The following is a 19759-nucleotide window of genomic DNA, read 5'->3' as shown; positions in this document are numbered from 1 at the left end:
AAATAAATTAAAATATGGAAGCCCATAATTTCCCCCATCAACTGGCTAACATATTCAAGGGGAAGCACGATGTCTGTAGGATACATGTTTAACTTCTTAAGCAAGTCAACTTACTCCTCTGTCTTCCCCTAATGATGAACGGCATGGTGTCACCTGGCTCTCTGTCTCTCCTGGGTCTTCATGGTGCCGTATCTGCCCTGTTATCTGCCCTGGTATCTGCCCTGGTATCTGCCCTGGTATCTGCCCTGGTATCTGCCCTGGTATCTGGCCTGGCTGGCCTCGTATTGCGACAGATCGAGAGGAAATGAAATGTCGCGCTTCCAAGATGGAAGGTTAGGCTCCCAGTGATTGGATTACCTGTATGGAGGATAACTGTGTCACAGTACCGTTATCCTCCAATTATAATCTTTGCTCTGATAATATTCCCCACAGACAGACAGGCAGCTACAAAGCAGCTGCAGCTCCACTCACTCCACTGGCTTCATCCCCTGTTCATTACAGAACTTAGTGTTCTGTTTTTTTAGGACAATTTATTATTCCACATAGTTATTTTCTGGCTAACATTGCCTGTATATGAGCTCTATAGAGTCTATATAGAGACTAATAGCAGTGTTGTATAGGCTATAGTTTAACGCAGCGTAGCCTAATTACAATGTAATAATAACCTATAAGCTATAAGCTACTTTTCTTTATTATTTTTGGTCCATTTTATTAATGGGTTTGTCTAGTGTTTATGCATGGGGAGTCCCCTGACACCATTGTGCACAAGACGTTTTAGTGATATTGCATGTCATGTCCCCATGTCCTGATCCTTTCTTAATTGCTAAATTAATCCACTTAATTGGGGCCCACTTGTCTTTCCAATTTGTAACTATATAGGAGTAGGCCTAGTCTACTCTTTGACCAGAGGCACTCCGATAGATACAAAAATGATGCCATCTTGTGGTCATTAATAAACACGCATCTTGACTTGCTCACTAATCTTCTATCGGTGTTGCGACCCAGTGTCAGTGGTGGAAAAAATACTCACATTTTTTACTTAAATAAAAGTATCAATACTGCAATATAGTAAACGTCCAGAATTCAATTTACTTGAGTAAAAGTACAAACGTATTGGCATCAACATATACTTAAAGTATACCAAAAGTAGAAAGTACTCATTATGCAGAATGTCCTATTTCACAAGTGTTCAAAATGTATACAAATCTTTTGAAAATAGCAGATCTACTAGCTCACAAGCTCGCGTTGTGAGCTTGTAGATCTGCTATTTTCAAATATATAGGGATAAAGTGGTTAATGCATGTTTTGTAATAATAATAAAAATCTACAAGGTAACTAGTTACTAAAGTTTTCAAATAATTGTAGTGGAGTAAAAAGTCCAAAATTAGCCTCTGACATGTAGTGGAGTAGAAGTAAAAGTACTGAAAATTGAAAATAATCCAGTAAAGTAAAAATACTTTAAAATTGAACTTAAGTACAGCACGGCACTTGAGAAAAATGTACTTAGTTACTTTACACCACTACACGTGACATGACATGACATGACATATCATATAAATATGTCCATTCACATTTCTTAGTTCTGGAAATGGCGATCATCATAAATCTATTTCCTCCGAGGTGGGAAGACTGGTGGCGCGAGGTTATCATAAATCAGATAGGAACCTTTCCCAGTGGTCGTGCTTTCCGAGGACGAGAGAGGAAAGCAAGAGTCCGCAGAAATAGTTCCGTGCGGGACGGTGTTGCCATGTCCACTTATTATAAGCGACTTTGGGCTTATTCTTCTGTAAAGTTGCTTGTAAATATTAGTAGTTGCGGGTTGCGTTTTTATGTAGCTTGTTTCTAAAGCGTAGTTGCTTATTTTGGGCTTGTCTCCAAACATTTTAATTATTATTTAAACCAGTGGTTCTCAAATATTTTCATAAAAATGTATTGTGCCTTGTATAAAATGCTATACATTTGTACGTGTATATACGTGTATGTAACATAAAAACTGTAAAATAAAGTTGTAAAAAAAAAAAAAAGTATTGTGCCAGGGAGCATTTGTGTTTAGAATGTTTAAAGAATATTCCAAATATTCCACATTTTAAGAGAAAAAAAAAATAGCAGATCTGCAAACTCACAGCGCTTGTAGATTGGCTATTTTCAAAAAGCCACTGCATATAGGTTTAAAGTGCTCATGTGACCTGTAGTCGCTTCTTTGGGGCTTGTTTTTATAGACCAGTGGTTGCTTATTTCTCCCACTTTAACCTGGCAACACTGGTGCGGGAAGCAACACAATCGTCATCACATACAAGATGGAGACCGCCAAAGCAGGACAACTGATGAGCTTAGCTGCTCTACAGAGACAAGACCCGTACATAAACAAACTCCTCGACGTTACTGGTCAGGTAGCGCTGTATAACTTCAACTCTAAAACAAACGAATGGGTGAGTTGGCGAAAATGTGACCTTTTAATGTTGGTTTCTTCAACGTAAACAACGTTAGCGAAGGTTAGCATCAGTGTTGCCATGTACGCGTATTATAAGCGCTTTTGGGCGTTTTATTCTGTAAAGTTGCTTGTAAATATTGGTGGTTGCGTTTTTTTGGGGCTGTCGTCTAACGTGTAGGTGCTTATTTTGAGCTTGTTTCCTCCCCTGTATGTTGTTTAAACCAGAGTTTCTCAAACATTTTCATGTCAAGGACCCCTAAATTAATATGTTAGCATGCTAATGCTAGCCAGCCTCGTCGCCAACAACAATACTGACACGGCACAGCACTGCTATTTATATCTCAGCAGTTAGTGAGAGTTAACATGGATTATGGTAAACCTTTGACCTCAGTGACACCAGTGTGTTTGATCCCAGTGTTTGTTGTTGTATTTAACAAGTTAACGCCGACAAACAAGTCTCTTCCATTTTCACCACTTTGAAACTATCCTGTTCTGTCAATCTTGTCTGATTGTTGTCATTTCAGGAGAAGACGGAGATCGAGGGCACGTTGTTTGTTTATACCAGGTAAATGCAATTCTCTTTGACAGCAGCGTGGAGAAGATATACTGAGACTAGAAAAGGGGGAACGCATACTTTGTTGACGTGTTTGACGTACGCACGTGTTGTAGGCCGCAAATTCCCGCAATCCATGTAAACAAATATGCTCTCTGTTGGTTAATCTGTGTAGAGCTATGACACAACACCTGGTTGATTACATTCAGCCATGGGTTAACAATATACAATTGTGATCTTATGGGATTTTATCTTTGTATTTTTCTGTACATGATGCAAAGATTTTCAGGATTTGTTTTGAGATTGTGAACAAAAACTCCACCATTTGTTCCACTTGCCATGAATAAATGTACAACGTTATCTTATTCTGCTCACACCATAAACCAGAGTACCTTGGACTTTTGTTTAATGAAACCTTTTACAAAAGAAAAGCCATTTAATCTGCCCGATATCAAACAGATTAAAATGCTTTAGTGATCTGAAACGTCAAATATGCAAAGTGGGGTGCAGTTGCAGTATTATATGAAGTAATAATTATACTGTACTTAATCCTGCAGTTGTATCAATCCTGCAATATGTGTAACTTGCAGGTCGGCCTCCCCTCGCCATGGCTTCACCATCATGAACCGGCTAAGTACAGAGAACCTGGTGGAGCCTATCAACAAAGACCTGGAGTTCCAGCTCCAAGACCCCTTCCTGCTCTACAGGAATGCCAACTGTAAGCATGAACAGTCTTTTTGACTTTACTTTGCAACTGGTTCGCTGTTGTGTGTGCATGGAGCACTGGTGTGCACTGGTGTGGGTTTTAGATTATTCTCTAGTCCTAAACTTTGTGTGATAGGGACTTTTCTCTTTACATTAACCACTTGAACCCCACATCCCTATTCTGGGCGCCAACATTAGCCGAAAATGGCAGATCTACAAGTTCACAACGTGTCACAGATGCATTGTGAGCTGTAGTTTGGCTATTTTCTGCAGAGGTTGTGGTGTACAGGGAAAAAAGAGCAGACCAAGTACAGAGCCAAAGGTCAAGTTTACAGAGTATTGAGGGTTTAAGTCGTTAAATGTTAGAAAACACACATTTAACATGAATCCAATGGGTAGTGTACTAGTGGGGGTACCTGCTTCATCTGTCTCAGCTAAGGGGTCCTTGGCCTGAAAAACTAAGACCCCTGCTCTAGTGACCATGAATCGATGTGTTTTTTCTTTCTAGTTCAATCACAATTTAACCACCTAAGCCTTATTTTATACTTAGCCACATGCTAAGCCACAGGCAATATTATTTTTAATAAATGTTATTAGTTGACCACCTTTTTTTGTTGCACTGGCCAATAAGTTATAACTGATAGGGTAAACAGTTGGTGCTTGTTTAATGCTTTTTAAAGGAATAATGTTGGTGTTGAACAACATTGTTCATAAAATATTGTGAGGTGATATCTGGAAAAAAGATTTGTGTGCCACATCATGCCACATATCTACGGTACTGTGACCCCCCCCCCCTCAAATAATCATATTTGAACTGGGGACCCCCCAAAATAAATCATTTGAACTAGGGACCGCCCATCTGACGAGCACTTAGAATTGTAGGATTTGAGGCATTACATTTTGTTTGACTCAGTTCCACAGATAAATATAGTGAAAATAGCTGATCTACAAGCTCACAACGCCTCGCAACCTGACCCACAGGTTGAGAACCACTGTGTGAAGTTCAAAGGAAAGTGCGATGGAGTCCAGATCCTTCCTGACAAAGCTGCTAGGAATGCCGTTTTACTTTAATATCCTGTGAAACTAATGGGCCATTCACCCAGTTCATAAACATAATGTTCCTAGTCTTATTGTTTAGATAAAGGAACTGTCTGCTAACTCTGCTTACAGAGCAAAGTAGTCCAGCAGAAAACACAAACTGTGTGCCCTTATACTATCCAACAAAACCATACACATCAAAATAATCCTCAGTAATTTAACTTTGAAGAGTTAAATTTCGGTCCATTTTGTTTCGGTGTGCACTCTTCAGAATTAAATTAAAGGATTTTACCTTTATTTGACTTTGTGCTATATGCTTCTAAAAATCTTGAAGCATGGCAGTATTTCATCACACACCATAACTACCCAGTAATGTGCCAGACATTTTGTCACATTCTACATTAATGACATAGCTGATGTATCTTTCTCCATATAATGTGTTATTCAGTCTATCATACTGTAGGTTTATAGCATTTTAGCTGTTCCTAATTTGGCATGTGTGTGTCAGTTAGACAGAGGTATTTGGCAACTTGTCTCCTATGAATAGAAAATATGTACATATACTATAGGCATGCCCTTAGGGCATTCTGAAGTTCACTAACATACACACACACTACCTCACCACAGTACCTCTGAAAGCGCTGTACAGACACCTGCCCAGGGTTTTCTGAAACACTTCCTTGCCCTTTTGCCGGAGATCTTGTTGGGGTCGCTGGGTCATATTTGGTAAGATGGCCTCCTCCAAGGGATCTCTTCCACCCATGACTTTGCATTTACCACACACTACATAAAGGTTTCAGCTTGGTTGGTATTCCCCACAGTTGTATGACTCTGCATTGGGACATTGAGTACCTCTTGATGGTCTTTCCAGAGTTTCTTATTTTGTGTTCTTGTCCAAGTTTTATGCCATTAGGATTAATGCACACAGTTGGCAATGGCACAGTTTTGGCATTCATGTAGATTTACTTAGATCTTCAGGAAGTAATTAACAGCACTGCCACCGAGGTGATCTACTAAGAGTTTAAACAGAAGTTTCATAAGTGCAACAAATAAAGAATTTGGCTGTTTTCCCATTTGTTTGCTGATTAGGAAAAATAGCATTGCCATAGACCGTGTTATAGTAGATTGTTCTCCCTTCTGACTTTGCTTGCCCATTAGCCAGGCTGGTATGCTAGGTACAAAGTAATTCCCAAATAGTCCAGGTTTGACCTGGACTTGGGTTGTTACTGCAAATGCTAAAAAAGACTGACATGTGGAATGCAAGTTTGAAAAAAAGATTGCAAAGGAAAGGACTCGTAAAATATCTCACCCCAAAGGAAAAAAAAAGTGGGAAAAGATCTAGATGGCAAATAAAAATATAGCAATCTTAGTCGATAACTTAAGTGAAAACAACTTTTGTCTATATTTTCTGAAGTCGAGGTACGTCCCAGTCTTGACGGCAGTAGGTAGGTAGCTTATCAGAGTGTCCATTCTGCCAGTCCGCCTGCTTTCATCATTCCATTTCCCACGCTTTTAATCCATGCAGATACAATCTCCTAACTTGGTGAACAGTGTCTGCAGAAACCGCTTTAGTGTGCCGTTGCTCTCCCTTCAGTTGTGATAGTTGTTGTGTAGCGTCTGGTCTAAATGTGTTTCTCCAGTCCGGTCCTCTGAGAGGGAGGTTTGTGAGTTCTATAACCCCCTGCTGACTCCCCGTTCTGCTTACGAGTTAAGAAGGAGAGAGGCAGGGAGGATTGGTGCCTTTAAGCTGCAAGCTGCAAACTTCAATCTAGAGGCTACAGCTGGGACATATACATTTATACAATATTTATGGACAAAACGTCGTCTCTGTATGTCTACATAGTATGACATTTTTCTTTCTTAATGATGGTGTATACCTCAGATGACCTGTCTGTGATCCACTAAAACTTTCTCTTGCACCATCTTGCAAGAGCAAACCTGCACGTCTTGGTTTTAAATCTTAAGTGAAAGAAAGCATGCCAGTTTTTTCCCCCCTTCATATTCTTCTCCTGCACACGTCTGTCACCAACAGTAGACGGGGTGTAGCATTCAGTGTTATACCCACCTGTTTACACCCCCCACACACACCACATTCCCTATGGTACATAACGGGGAGCTAAACACTTGGTGCTAGGCTACATCAGCATCAAGGGACCTTGAAAACATGGGAGTGTTGTATTACCCATCACAACACAATGTAACATTTTGCTCACTAGTACTACTTTGTTGTTGCATTGAGAATTGGAGAGGTATATTGCTTTTTATAGCACAGTTAATTAAGCAGTGCAGTAGGTAAGGTTATGTAATATATTTTTAGTTGCGCTTAATTTTGTTTAGTAATGTTTTGTAGTAAGTAGTTATTATACAGTAGAAGCCTTGTCATTATTTGATTCACTGTAGCTGATAATGTGAAACAAATCTTCAGCTGCAATCTTGTTGTATTGGCAGTTGTTCTCGCCAAAAAGCAACAGAAAGCACTCGAAGCAGAGAAAAAAGCATTCTTCCAAATCCATTAGAATGGAATTGAATGTGGCTGGGTTGTTTTGCGATCACATGATTTGCTAAATGGTGACTAATAGGTTAGCGAAGAGTGCCATCTAGTGTCTAAAACTGAAAACACCAAAACGCATCATTGGCGGTGTGGGCTTTGGAAAAAAACATGTCAAACACGTCATTGGCAGTGAATGATTTAAAAACAAAACGCCATGTTACATGATCGCAAGATCCGATCAACACCAATTTTGAATCGCATGTTGCATGGCCTCTAATGCTATTTCTCCCAGCGGACTCCTCGGGTCTCGTCGGCCGCAACCCAGGACTTGCATCCAGGCAACCACACTTGCAATTTCCAGAAACTGCACCTTTCTTATGTCATTCAGGATAATTTAAATACTTCCTAATATGTTTTTTAGAATGGCTGGAACCTTATTGTTTTTGTAAGAAGTAAGAACTATTATTATTCTGTTCCAGAAGTACATGGATCTCAGACCCTGTATGGATCAAATCTCAGAAACCGTATGGATCGGAAAATAAGACCTTGTAGATCTGCTATATTTTTTAAAGCGAACATTTTTAACTCCGATCTGTGCTTCTGGGAGTCCCTAGAACAACATATTTTGAGATGGGGTCTGTGGCTAAATACATATAAATTTGGGTGGTCCTTGACATGGAAAAGTTGGAGAACCACTGATATAGCAACATACTGTTAGAATTTTAAAACATTGTATGTATTTGGCCGCAGACCCCCATCTCAAAATGCTTTGTTCCAGGGACCCCCATAAGCAAAGACTTGAGTTACAAGTGTTTGCTTTAAAAATATATGTATTCAATGATTTGCACAACTTTTCATGATTTTTTTCAAAAATGGCAGATCTATAAGCTCATAGTGTGGCTATGAGCTTGTATGAGCTTCAAGCTTGATGACACAGATGCGTTCCTGGATTGAATGGGTTATATTTGTTCTGTGTTTGCTGTCAATTATAATTTTGTGTCAAAAGATATTCTTTGACAAAACCACCAAAGAGCTCTAAAATGCACCAGCTTTCCAAATCATGAATCCAATAAGTCGTTTTGTGATAAATGCAACAGCAGCGATGACTCCCTCACTACATGTAGGCTTCTGAGCTCAAATCTCACTGGCCCTCATTTATCAACGCGGCGCAGACCAAATAATGGGCGTACGACGAGATCACCGCAACTTTCGGCATTTATCAATATATCCTGACGTTGGCTTCATCCTACCGTACGATACCGTCGATAGCAGTTGTTGACTTTGGCTGCGCCCGTTTATTCCATTCTAGACCTGCGGAGCAGCATTATCTGACTGTCTGACAGGCATCTGGACACATAATCCACTCCTAAATATATATCTACACTATTATAATCCCTGTGAAAATATAACCTTTTTTAGAAAGTAATTTAAACAAACTGCTTTAACAGTCATTCGGTTAAGCTTGCAGATCTGGCTGCATTGGCTATTTGAAAATAGCAGATCTACAAGCTCACAACAGGTCCCATCCCGACGCGTTGTGAGCTTGTAGATCTGCTATTTTCAAAATATACGAGCGCTTCTGCGAGAGCATTTTCGGGAGCCCCGACCATCTTTTCATGGACAGTGAGGTCTACAAACTTACAGTAGCTTGTCCTATGTTATGGAGTTATGTCATAGAGAGTTATGTAGGCTACACAACCTGGCTGGGTTAAGGATATAAACTCGACGATCGAATCTCTTATTAACGTGGCAGCACGGGATCACTGCCGCCCGTCCGAGTCTCACAGGGAATATCCTACATGACTGCTTGTGCACTGCTCGGTATGGGTTAAATAAATTAATATACAAACCCCATTCATGGCGATGTGATTGGTATCATAATATGTCATTCATGTAGGCTACAAGCCTACGTGACAAAGATTGTACCGCTACAGATTACATGAAAGACACAGTTGGGCGTGTGTGTGTGTGTGTGTGTGTGTGTGTGTGTTAGAGAGAGAGAGAGAAAGGCGTGTGCCTGTGCTTGTGACTTGACAGGCGGCGAGGCGAGCCGGCGAAACTCTTTTGGCTTCCCATGCTTTATTTGGTCTCCATGGTATTCTGGTTCTCCATGTCGTAAAATCAGGGCGTTTCGACAATATTTAAGGGCGTGTTATTTAAATGACGCTCGGTTTCAGCCGTGACATTTATCAAGGCTCCGACCCAATGTACGCTAGGATTGGCTGTGTAGGATTCGTTGATAAATGTGACTTCGACGTTGGTGTACGGCCGAATATATGGAAAAATATAAGCCGGTTTATACGCTCCGTTGATAAATGAGGGCCACTGTGAACAACCAGATTTTTTTTTTTTCATTTCTTCACCATCTTCTGAAAGCTATGATCTGTGTTTTCTCATCTTCTCATAGAAATCTTTTACTGTGCTTGGACCCTCTTAACACATTCCATGCCAGAGTTTAATCTCATAATGTACTCACCAGTGCCAGCGTTTTATTGTTGTTTTTTAGTTTTTTTCATGTCGCCACAGACCTCGCTAAATAAGTTAAAAGTGCGCGTTCATTTGGTTCTAAACACACAGCGGATCCGTGAGAAACGGCGAGCGAAAACAGTTTCCAAATCCGTGCCGCCATCTTGAAGCTACAGCCGATCAACGGTAAACAGTGATCAGCGAGGAGAAAAACAACAACCAGAGAAAATCGAGTTTTAAACAGGATCCCAGACAGGAAGCGGATACGATCGAAAAAACCGGAACCCGAATAATTCCGTTTCCGACCGGAAACCGGAAATGGATCAAAAAAATTCGGAAAGTGCACCTGGGGCACTTAACATGGGAATCGGCGGTTCGCGTAGATCTACGCGACTGGCACGCTGCGGCTTTAAATAGGTTCGCGTAGATCTACGCGACTGGCATGCAATGTGTTAATGACCTTTTATGTTGTCTGTACAGTAAGTGTATTTGTGTTTTTGTTCTTACAGTGGGTATCTATAGTATCTGGTTCTATGACAAGAGGGACTGCCAACGCATCGCTCAGCTGATGGTCAAGTACGTTTTATTTCATGTTATAGTGTACTTTTTGAGAGTGAGATGCCTTTACTGTGTGCATGAGCACACTTTGTGTTTCTATTTGAAAGAGATTACATTACAGACATGCAAAAGTGTCACTTTTCAGCTACAGTCACCTTTTTGAACCCAAATAGGGCAATTGTGTGACACCTGACCTGATAGAAAACAACATGTTGTCACCTTTTTCACCTCGGGGCTGTTTGCACGCCTGACATTAACTTTTGTTACATCTTCTCAAGTAGTCTCGCATATCCAGACTATTCCACAGTCTCGCATATCCAGTCTCGCATATCCATACTATTCCACAATCTCCGAATGCTATATATTCTGGAACTACACCCTCTGAAAGCAGAGAAAGGAAGCTGTCATCCGTTCATCATTTCCATTCACAAAAATATAATTTAAAATATCTTTAAAATGTATTTTTGAATTTCCATTTCTGATGAGCAGCAAGCTATATAGGCTTTGATTATTTGATTGATTTGTGAGACTTATAAGATGAAACGGAAGCGGAGAGGAGGCTCATTTTGCCAGACTGTTGACTGTGAGTCAACAGTCTGGCTCGAGGGACAAGCAGCTCCATCTGACCATCAGAAGTCTCTACGCATTTACTACAATAAGAAAACACAAACGCAACTCTATGTTAAACCTGTTGTTTTGCATACATTCCTTTCCCTTCCGATGACAAGAAGACAAAACATGAAAGACATTTAAAGCGATATTTCACTTCCCCCCCCAAAAAAATTTGAGGTCATTTTATCGTCTACTCAGGCTTTTGGGAGCACCACGGACAAGTTGCTTGATTCAGTATTTAACATATATCTAACATGTTAAAAATAGTTTGAGTTTGAAGTTACAATGGGTTTGTATAGGAAGGGGGCGTGTCTGATAAAATGAATATCAAATATCTAAATACTGAATCAAGCAACTTAAACTGTCTGTGGGGCTCACAAAAGCCTGAGTAGACGATAAAATGACCCAACATTTTTTTGAAAGTGAAATATCCCTTTAAGAGAAAGTTTGCTACAGCTATAAATCACAGGTCAGGTGTGTGCGTGCATGTACACAAATGTGTACACAAATCAAATGAGATGGAATACTTGGACTTAAGCTTGATTTATAATTTGTTGTGTGATGTGTGTGTGGCTTGCCATCTACAAGCTCACAATGCGTCGCATCGTAGCACCTTGTGAGCTTGTAGATCAGGTATTTTCGGCAATATAGTTCATTCATTTATACTATTAGTATAAATGAATTAGTTGTGTGAACTCATTGATGTCTATCTTAAGCCCACTGCCCTGTGTCTCGAACCTAGGATTGTGAAACAGGAAGCAGACCATGCACAAAGGGTATCACCACCAGAGATGGTGGGACCAATGAGGACCAATGGCATGGCAGAGCCACGCTCTATCGATATTCTGGAGCTTCTCAGCAAAGCCAAGGAAGAGTACCAAAGAGTAAGGACACAAACCAGTACAACAGGAGAAACTTTCCGTTGATGGGATGGTGGCCGGCAAAAACCTGTCTTCTACACAACAATGGTGGCATGAAAGCGAGCAAAAAAATGTGATTTCTGCCAACATGAGATGGTTTATAAAGAGGATTCGGGGTAGATTGTAGGCTACTCTTTTCACTGACTGAAAGAGGGGAACATACAAGTTATGAGTCTCCCACACATCTGAGATTAGGATGTTACTTAATCCCAGATTATTCCAATTCTGTATGTGACTGTATGAATAGGACAAAGCACCCAGATGTAATTTCTGACTATTGCATTTTCATTTCATAGTTGTATTTTCATCACACAAAAACAATAGTCACACGTGTGTTTTAAGGACTGTCTAATGCTTAATTTAGTCTCCGCCTCACGACAATGTCACTTAGAAATCCACAAGCTCACAACAGCATTGTGACACGTTAAGAGCTTGACATTTTCATCAAGCAGCACTGTTGTATGACTAAGTGTTTATCATATTATCTGTCTTTCTTTCTGTCTTTCAGACTCAGACAGGTGAAACGGAGGTGCCTGTTACTGCAGTGCCGATCTTGAAGCCAGCCATCGACGCAACAGAGCATGCGCACGGCGCACTACAACCTGAAAAGGTCTACACACACAGCATGCCCTGTCAAACGTCAACCCAGATCAGCCACTGGTTCCTGCAGCAGGCAGTTTAAATCACATCCCAGGGCCTGTCAACTGTCACCAGTTTTGACATGAATTTCTCCCATAGGGATATATTTGGGTTGACATTTTTGTCTGTTTGGAAAGTTTGCAGTGTTCCTCAAGGAGTCTGCAAATAAATATTGTAATGTAGCCACTATCTAAGATGCAGCCTGGGACATTTTTCATGACATCACAAAAACATTGTTGTAAACTGCATAAAAAAATTGTTAATATGATCTCTCTCTCAGATTTGACTCTGGACAGATTTAAGAGCTCTATCCAACTTTGATTCACTATAGCCACTTGCCCACTTGCATCTAAAACCATTAATCCACCGATAATGTTCAAGGGTGCGTCATGTGGGAACAGGAACCAGTGTCTATTGCTGTTTTATTTCACTGTGTCAATCTCTCCTTTCTCAGCCTTGTATAATTATCCAACTCTTCACTCGCAGCTGAAGCGGGAATGAAAATGTCAGATAGTCGAAACGTATTATTGAATGTCTAAACTCCAACATTGTTCTTGTGAAACAGTTTATAGGCAAACTAAACGCATGCAACTTGCCAGCATTAGGCTTGTCTCTAAATAGACATGGCAATTTTTATAATGTTCACCAATAATTGGAAAACTATTTCACATGAACAATGTTAATGTAACTATGAGATTTGCTGATAATTCTTAAAAAGATTATGTGTGTAGGTTATCAATTACAATTCACCTTCCCTGATTTGGCATTTCCACACCACTTGCTGCACACCACTTGCCACTACACTGTGACAGACTGTGATATATGAGCACTGACAGTCGGTTAAGTTGTTAATTTCCAAGTGGAAAGAATTGATTGATTGAATACTTTATTTGTCACAAATGTAAACAGCCAATATGTGAATGAGTAATCACTTCCTTTGCTAGCTTTTCTAAATCCAGAAAATGTTTGTCTTTCGGGTTGTGGTGCTTCTGACCAAATCCCTGATAACGATGTCTAACAGGTTCCTTCTCTTTCTTTCTAGAGCTCTCATACAGTTCAGAAGCAGATCACAGTTGAAGAGCTCTTTGGCTCCTCTCTTCTCAAGGATCCCTCTCTGCCTGCGATGCCCATCCAGAACGCCACCACTGCCCCCAGTGAACCATGCAACCATGGCCCCACTGCCTACCTCCAGAGCAGGCCATACCCCCAACCGCCCGCCCTCGATCCTCATCTCCCACACCATCTGACAGCACCAGACCCTGGGGTTGGCCAGCGCCATCTAGCCCCCAGCTTGCTCCCTGCTCTAGCTACCTACGCCCTCCACCCCAGCCCCGTTTTCCAGGCAGTAGGCCCCGCAACAGAGCCCCAGCCTCGGTGTTCGCCGCTCCTGGTAGCTCCAGCTGGGGCCGAGCCACGAGCTGCCCCACCTGGTCCTGTGGCACCGCCATCGAACTCTGCAGCCTACATGGGCCAGGAGATCCTCAATACGCTCAAACCTTCTGTGAATTCTGACCTCCATAAGCCCACCCTTGCCCCCAACTTCCTGCCTAGCACATTGGTTCCACCGCAGAGCTTCCAGGAGCTAGTGGGGCCAGTGGGGAAGCCTCTTCTCCAGCAGGGGAAGGATGTTGATGTGTTCTCTCAGGCCCCAAACCTGATCAAAACAATGCCAGTAAGTGGGATGGTTTTTAACTGCTGCTTTGTTGTGCTTAAATATCCATTTGTCTTTTATACATGCATTCATAATGTGAAATGGTCAAATACTGTGCTATATATTGGGTAACTTACATAGGTGCTATGGTTAAGAAAATAATATCATCTAATAATAATAATATCTTGGTCTTTCTCTCTATTTCACCCTTTGTATCTGCCTTTCTTTTGCTCTATTTTTCTTTCTTTCCGTCTCCCCTTGTTTGATTCTTTCGCTCATTGTTTCTCTTTGCAACTTTCTCTTTCTCCCCTCGCCTTTTTCTCCCCCTTGTTCCCCCTCTCACCCCATTCTCCCCCTTTTTCTCTTTCTCTCCTTCCCTCCCTCAGGGTGTCCATATGAATACAGGCCGTGGTGCCTCGGGGCCAGGCCTTTCGGGGGCAGAGATTTCAGTGCTCCTCTCCCCCAGCGCCTTTCAGCATTCCATTAACAAGCCAACGGTGGAACTGCCCCGCATGGCAACCACATCAGCATCATTAACGGCGACGACGGCATCAGTGGTCCCTTCTGCTCCCTCTGCCCCCTCATCTGCTTCTACAGCTGGCAACGAACCTCACCAGACCCTCCGCACCAAGACACAGCTCCAGGACACACTGATACACCTTATCAAGGTACATTATAATATAATACATAACATACATATATATTTGATTGCTTCAGTGGGTAGAAATTCCGTAAAGGCCATTGGGTTTCATTTTTTTCGTATGGGAGAACTGGCTGTTGGAAAGGCTTGCATCGAATTATGTTTTTACAGATGATAAATCTGAGCATCTGCATGTAGGCATCCCCATGAACTGAAACGCATTTACAATTTGGATAATGGGATAATAAAATGTTTTTCATAATTTGTCCTGTTTCCTTGTAGAATGACCCAGCTTTCCTCAGTGCCATTCATGATGCCTACTTACAAAGCCTGTCCAAGGATTTCACCAACATGAAGCTATAGCCCTACTCCGACCACCACCATTATTACTTGTACAATCTATGGTCACTCTACTCAGCAAGTCTGTCACCATCACCCTGCATTAAGGGTACTTGCATTCTTCAGCCCAGGACCCGAGTGAAGTGAAGTCACATTTGTCTAAGGATTTCACAGATGTCAAGCTATAAGCTTGGGATGTCACCTCCATTTATTTTTACAACTGCTACGACAACTTCAACTACTCAGATAAGAGCTTCAACATCACTGAACACCTCCCATTTATTAAGGGCTTTTAGATTTTTTTCCAACCACGGACAACGTCTTTAGGGTCAGGCTGCTCCTGGGACCTAGACTGAATATCAAAATGTTCTAATTTTGTCGTGTGGAGAGCCAAACAAAAATTACAACCTATTTTGGGTCCTGGCCCATTGTTTTCAAAATGTTCCCCAATATCCACTTAACCACGGTTTCCATCATTCTATGATCCCTTTCCAGCTATGACCTCTCATTCTTGAGCCTGAAACGGCATACAGCAATGAGCAAAACCGGTCATTTGTTAGTATTTCCAGCAATTAGAGAGGAGGGATTGAAGTGATCAGTTCATGAGAGTTAAGCACATCCAATGGCTCTTTGATGGTGTCAAGACCATAATAGCAATCTGTAACACCCCCCTTGCTACATGTAATAAGGCCTAAAATGGCACACCTCTCCCCACATTTCTGCTTTTCAGCCCTTAGCTGAATATTGACCTACTTACACTCTGTCCAGATTACTCACTTGTACCTGGATCAATTAATTGTTAAATGGTGTTGAGAGAGAACTCCTAAGAAGGAGAGATTCCAGACCTTACCTTAACCCTTGGTTTTTGTTTGACCATAAGCCCCTCTGCACAGGACTCTCATGGGGTTGGGGTAAACTCAGAATATGCTTGGAAATAGATCGTAACCTGGCTGTTCAAGCAATAAGCTGATTTTGTTGCTTGGTAGGCTTGTTCCTGGATCCCACCAGCTTCTGAGGTTTGTAATGTAAATGGGAAAAGTTGGGTTTACAGCCTTGAATTTGGCTTTTGAAATCTGAACCTTTAGACACAGCATCAACAGGGGAGACTTTTCCCACAGTTTTTTTTAATACATGCAACCATGTTGCAAAGTTTTCTCATCATTCCTGTTTAGACGTCCTCAGCTGGAGGACAAGATGACAGGAGGAATAATCATGTACAGTTTGATCCATGTAAACCATGATTCCACTGGAGCTACATAATGTGTAGCTACATAATGTGAGAATATGAGAAGAGTGTGGGGACTTTGGTATACCACGCATCAGAAGAGGGACGGATTGGACTCCATGCTGGAGGTCTCTGAAATATTTTGCAGGGCATTCTCGGACATTGATTCAAGAATTCTCCCTCTATCTGGAGGTGAAATGTAAGACCTCAAATTTTCTTTCCTATCCTACCATACCCCTAAAAACTCCCTTTACAATCGATCGCTGATGCCTGTATATATTTTGCAGATGCACTGAACTGCCATAGTGATTTTTTGCAGCTATTTTTTGCGTTGTCACATGTTGGCTTGTCGTTCACTGAGGACTTTTTGTAACCAAGCCGAAAGGAAGACGTGGATTTCCACAGTTGTTTGGCCAAGCACTTGCAGCCGGAAGCTGAGACTTATGTCTGTTTTATGCTCGGTCGTACAACCATGTCGCGCACCAAAAATAGCAGATGTTCAAGTTCACAATGTGACGTGTTTGTGAGCTTGTAGATTGGCTATTTTAGGTGCACAACACTGTCATATGATTAAGTATTAACCAGGCTGGCGTCATTTTCAGTTTGCTGCTTTTTGTAATGTGTTGCACACTACAGCTCTCCTTACACACACGCGCACATCAATTATTTCCTACTATTTGCCTCGCTTTCTCCTCCCTCAGCTTCTACCTTTAGCTCTCTTTCCCTCCTTCCCCCCAGTCCCTCTTTCTGTCCTTCTCTTGTCTCCCCTTTACCAGCCATCATCACTATGCTACAATGGGAGGTGGGGCATGTGCAATAGAAGACAGTCAGTCACAATGCCTTTTGGGATACCAGCGTTTTATGTAGTACAGTAGAACCTTGTTATAACTTGAACTGCTGAATTCTGAACCCATGCTATACCAACAGGGTAAAAGTATGAAGACATACTAAATATAGTATATTCATTTTGTACAAATGTTTAAATTTGGTTTGACCAATAACACGAAGCATCTTATCCACAAATTAGACTGCATGGATGTGAATGTGTGTGTACCAGTAAATATGTATGCGTTTTAACATTTTGAATACATTTTGGAACCAGTAACCTAATTACGTTTATTTTAATTATCTGAATAAAACGCATGACCAATATGAACTACCTCCTTTCCCAATGGTTCTGGATTAGCAAGGTTCTTGGTACTATTTTGTTAACTTTCTTTTAATCTAGGTTTAACTAGGTTTACATTTGATTTATATTACAAAAACATTCAAATGATAAAGCCTATTGTAATATTAGGCCTTTGTTTATGCAGTAAATGGGGTTTTCAGTAAGGCTACTAGGACCTCATCCTTTGCAGCCACTATGGTACAGATTACACAACGCCTCTCTCTCGTATCACCTGTTTATTGTGTCTGTTGGCTTGCAAAACTCTGATAAAAAACAAGCTTTTCTGCAACAGAGAAACTTGTCAGATTCTTCTCAGTGGTGGCTGTACCTCTGTGGAACTCATTGGTTTATAATTTGTTTCATTTACCCTGATTTTCCCTTTAATCTTAGCACATAAAATTCTGAAATCTTTTGGGAAACTTTGCAGAAGTAAGATAAGTGCAGCTTTCTTTAAGAATAGACCTATCAGAATTATGAGGCTTTTATTGCAGTATTTTGTCAGAATGCAGCATTTGTGCTGGCTGACAGGGCTGTTGGTTTCATCAAACTGTGAAAAGCTAGAGAGGTTGTCAATGAAGATCTTTTATTTTCTTCTCATTCAAGCATCTGTGTAATTCTAATTATTTACTTCTGCACGTCATTCCAATGTAAACTTGAATGCTAGACATCATTAAATTTGATTTGTTTGTTAGGTTTATCAAAGAAACCCTAACAAATAAGAAGATGGGTGTTTATTGGAATTCCATTTCACTCACGCAGACAGGTTTAAATTTGCTACAATGTTTAAATGGCCACTTTATTTATCATGCTTAACTTTATCATAATGAATATAATTTTTATTTGTTTTCTTTTTTTTTGTTAGTGAATTGAACTTCTACATGGACTCAATCCTGTCCTAATTGTAAACTGTACATCTACATCATGCGGTTTGAATGTATTGGATGTTTACTGGTATTACCTGTTCTTGTGACACTCTCCGTTATAAGTGTATTTGAGTTGCGCTACATCTTTAGACCTTTAATTCCAATTGGCAATTGGTGTGTTAAACTATTATTCACCAGAAAAGGTACCAAACTGATTTAGTTTTCTCCACTTGTTGCACCCTAACAACTAATGCATTTCACATTTAGGCATTTAGCGCACTTATTGAGAATGACCATCAATGTATGAGCAGGCAGTGGAGTTTGTGTCTTGGAAACTTGGAAGAAATTACAGTGATTAATACTTTGACATTTGAGTAACCAAACCCCCTTTGTAACCACTTAACTGTCCATTTGAGTTTCCAGCCCCTTATTGTTGAACTAAACACATGCACACAGTAAATGGGTTGAATTTGAGAGATTTTTAATCCTAGTAGCATATTTTAAGTTTTTAAGGTTATTTTATGCCTTGTAATGTCTCTTATTGGCCAGAAATATTCATTTTTTGTTGGATGTTTTGGGAAAGTGTTTGCAAATTGCATTCATCTTAATTTTAAAATCATTTGTCGCTGTGTGCAATTTGGTTATGACTATTTTGTGATATTAAAGATTGGAAGAAACCAAAAAACTTGCTGTCATTTATCTTTGGAATAAATTCTGAATTGATGCCTTCCTTTTTGTACTTATATTTCTAGGCTTGAAAGTTTAGGCTGCAGCCAAGTGCAATTTCTCTATTTGGACTCTAGATGTCACTAAACATCCACTGCATATGTTATGCTGATGCAGTCTGTCTCTAGAATCAAATGTATCCATAGATATTTTTCATCCAAATAGTTATAGGAGTTTGAATTTTACTGCCGCAGGTAGCACATTACATAACATTACTTTCATGAGTAACAAAGTAATATTGCATATTACTTTTACTAACTTTTTCAGAAACTCTTGCTTTTCAAGCAAAACATAATACACACAAATGACAATGTCTACCATTACAAAATATGTAGGCTACCCTGTGTCTACAGAGGGCACTGCAGCTTCTTTTCTCATTGTGAAAGACAATTATCCAATTATATTCTATTTAGCCTGCCAGCCCATCCAGTCTTCCATTTACTATTATGCCTGCCTTTTGCATATAATGTTTTTTTTTCCAGACCATTTTCCAAAGCATAGGGTACATGTATTCTTTATTTTTTGTTACATTTTGGAAAAACAGACTATTTATCGTTGAGGTTCCCACTAGCCATGGTTCACATGATGGTATGACAGTCATGTTTCAGGGCTATGGTTCCCACAAGGTTTAGGTGCCCACTGTTCCTGACCTGTATCCACTAACATACTAAATATGTGTGGTTGTAGTAGGCTAGGCTAGTGTCAGCCTGAGAAAGAGTCATCAATTCAAGTTG

At 40.5% G+C, this 19759-nt stretch overlaps 1 protein-coding gene across 1 annotated transcript; it reads left to right on the top strand.

The window, feature by feature from the left end:
* The first annotated feature begins 2296 nt into the window (after nt 1-2296).
* On the top strand, nt 2297-18977 carry dcp1a (decapping mRNA 1A). The gene is made up of 9 exons (XM_080443498.1): nt 2297-2429; nt 2956-2996; nt 3575-3702; nt 10194-10260; nt 11597-11738; nt 12283-12384; nt 13456-14085; nt 14451-14732; nt 14987-18977. The coding sequence occupies exons 1-9, from the start codon at nt 2298-2300 to the stop codon at nt 15065-15067; spliced, it is 1605 nt and encodes a 534-aa protein (XP_080299624.1). The 5' UTR covers nt 2297; the 3' UTR covers nt 15068-18977.
* Nucleotides 18978-19759: the final 782 nt, after the last annotated feature.

Source organism: Gymnoscopelus braueri (assembly GCF_963280865.1).
Source record: "Gymnoscopelus braueri genome assembly, chromosome: 12".
Classification (NCBI taxonomy): domain Eukaryota; kingdom Metazoa; phylum Chordata; class Actinopteri; order Myctophiformes; family Myctophidae; genus Gymnoscopelus; species Gymnoscopelus braueri.
Note: the sequence above shows the minus strand (reverse complement) of the source record. Positions and strands in the feature narration are given on the sequence as shown.

Excerpts from the sequence above, each read along its gene's own strand:
- dcp1a (XM_080443498.1), top strand. The coding sequence starts at position 2,298 with ATGGAGACCGCCAAAGCAGGACAACTGATGAGCTTAGCTGCTCTACAG. Across the intron at positions 2,430-2,955 it reads ACTCTAAAACAAACGAATGG|GAGAAGACGGAGATCGAGGG; the intron begins GTGAGTTGGCGA and ends TTGTCATTTCAG. Across the intron at positions 2,997-3,574 it reads ACGTTGTTTGTTTATACCAG|GTCGGCCTCCCCTCGCCATG; the intron begins GTAAATGCAATT and ends TGTAACTTGCAG.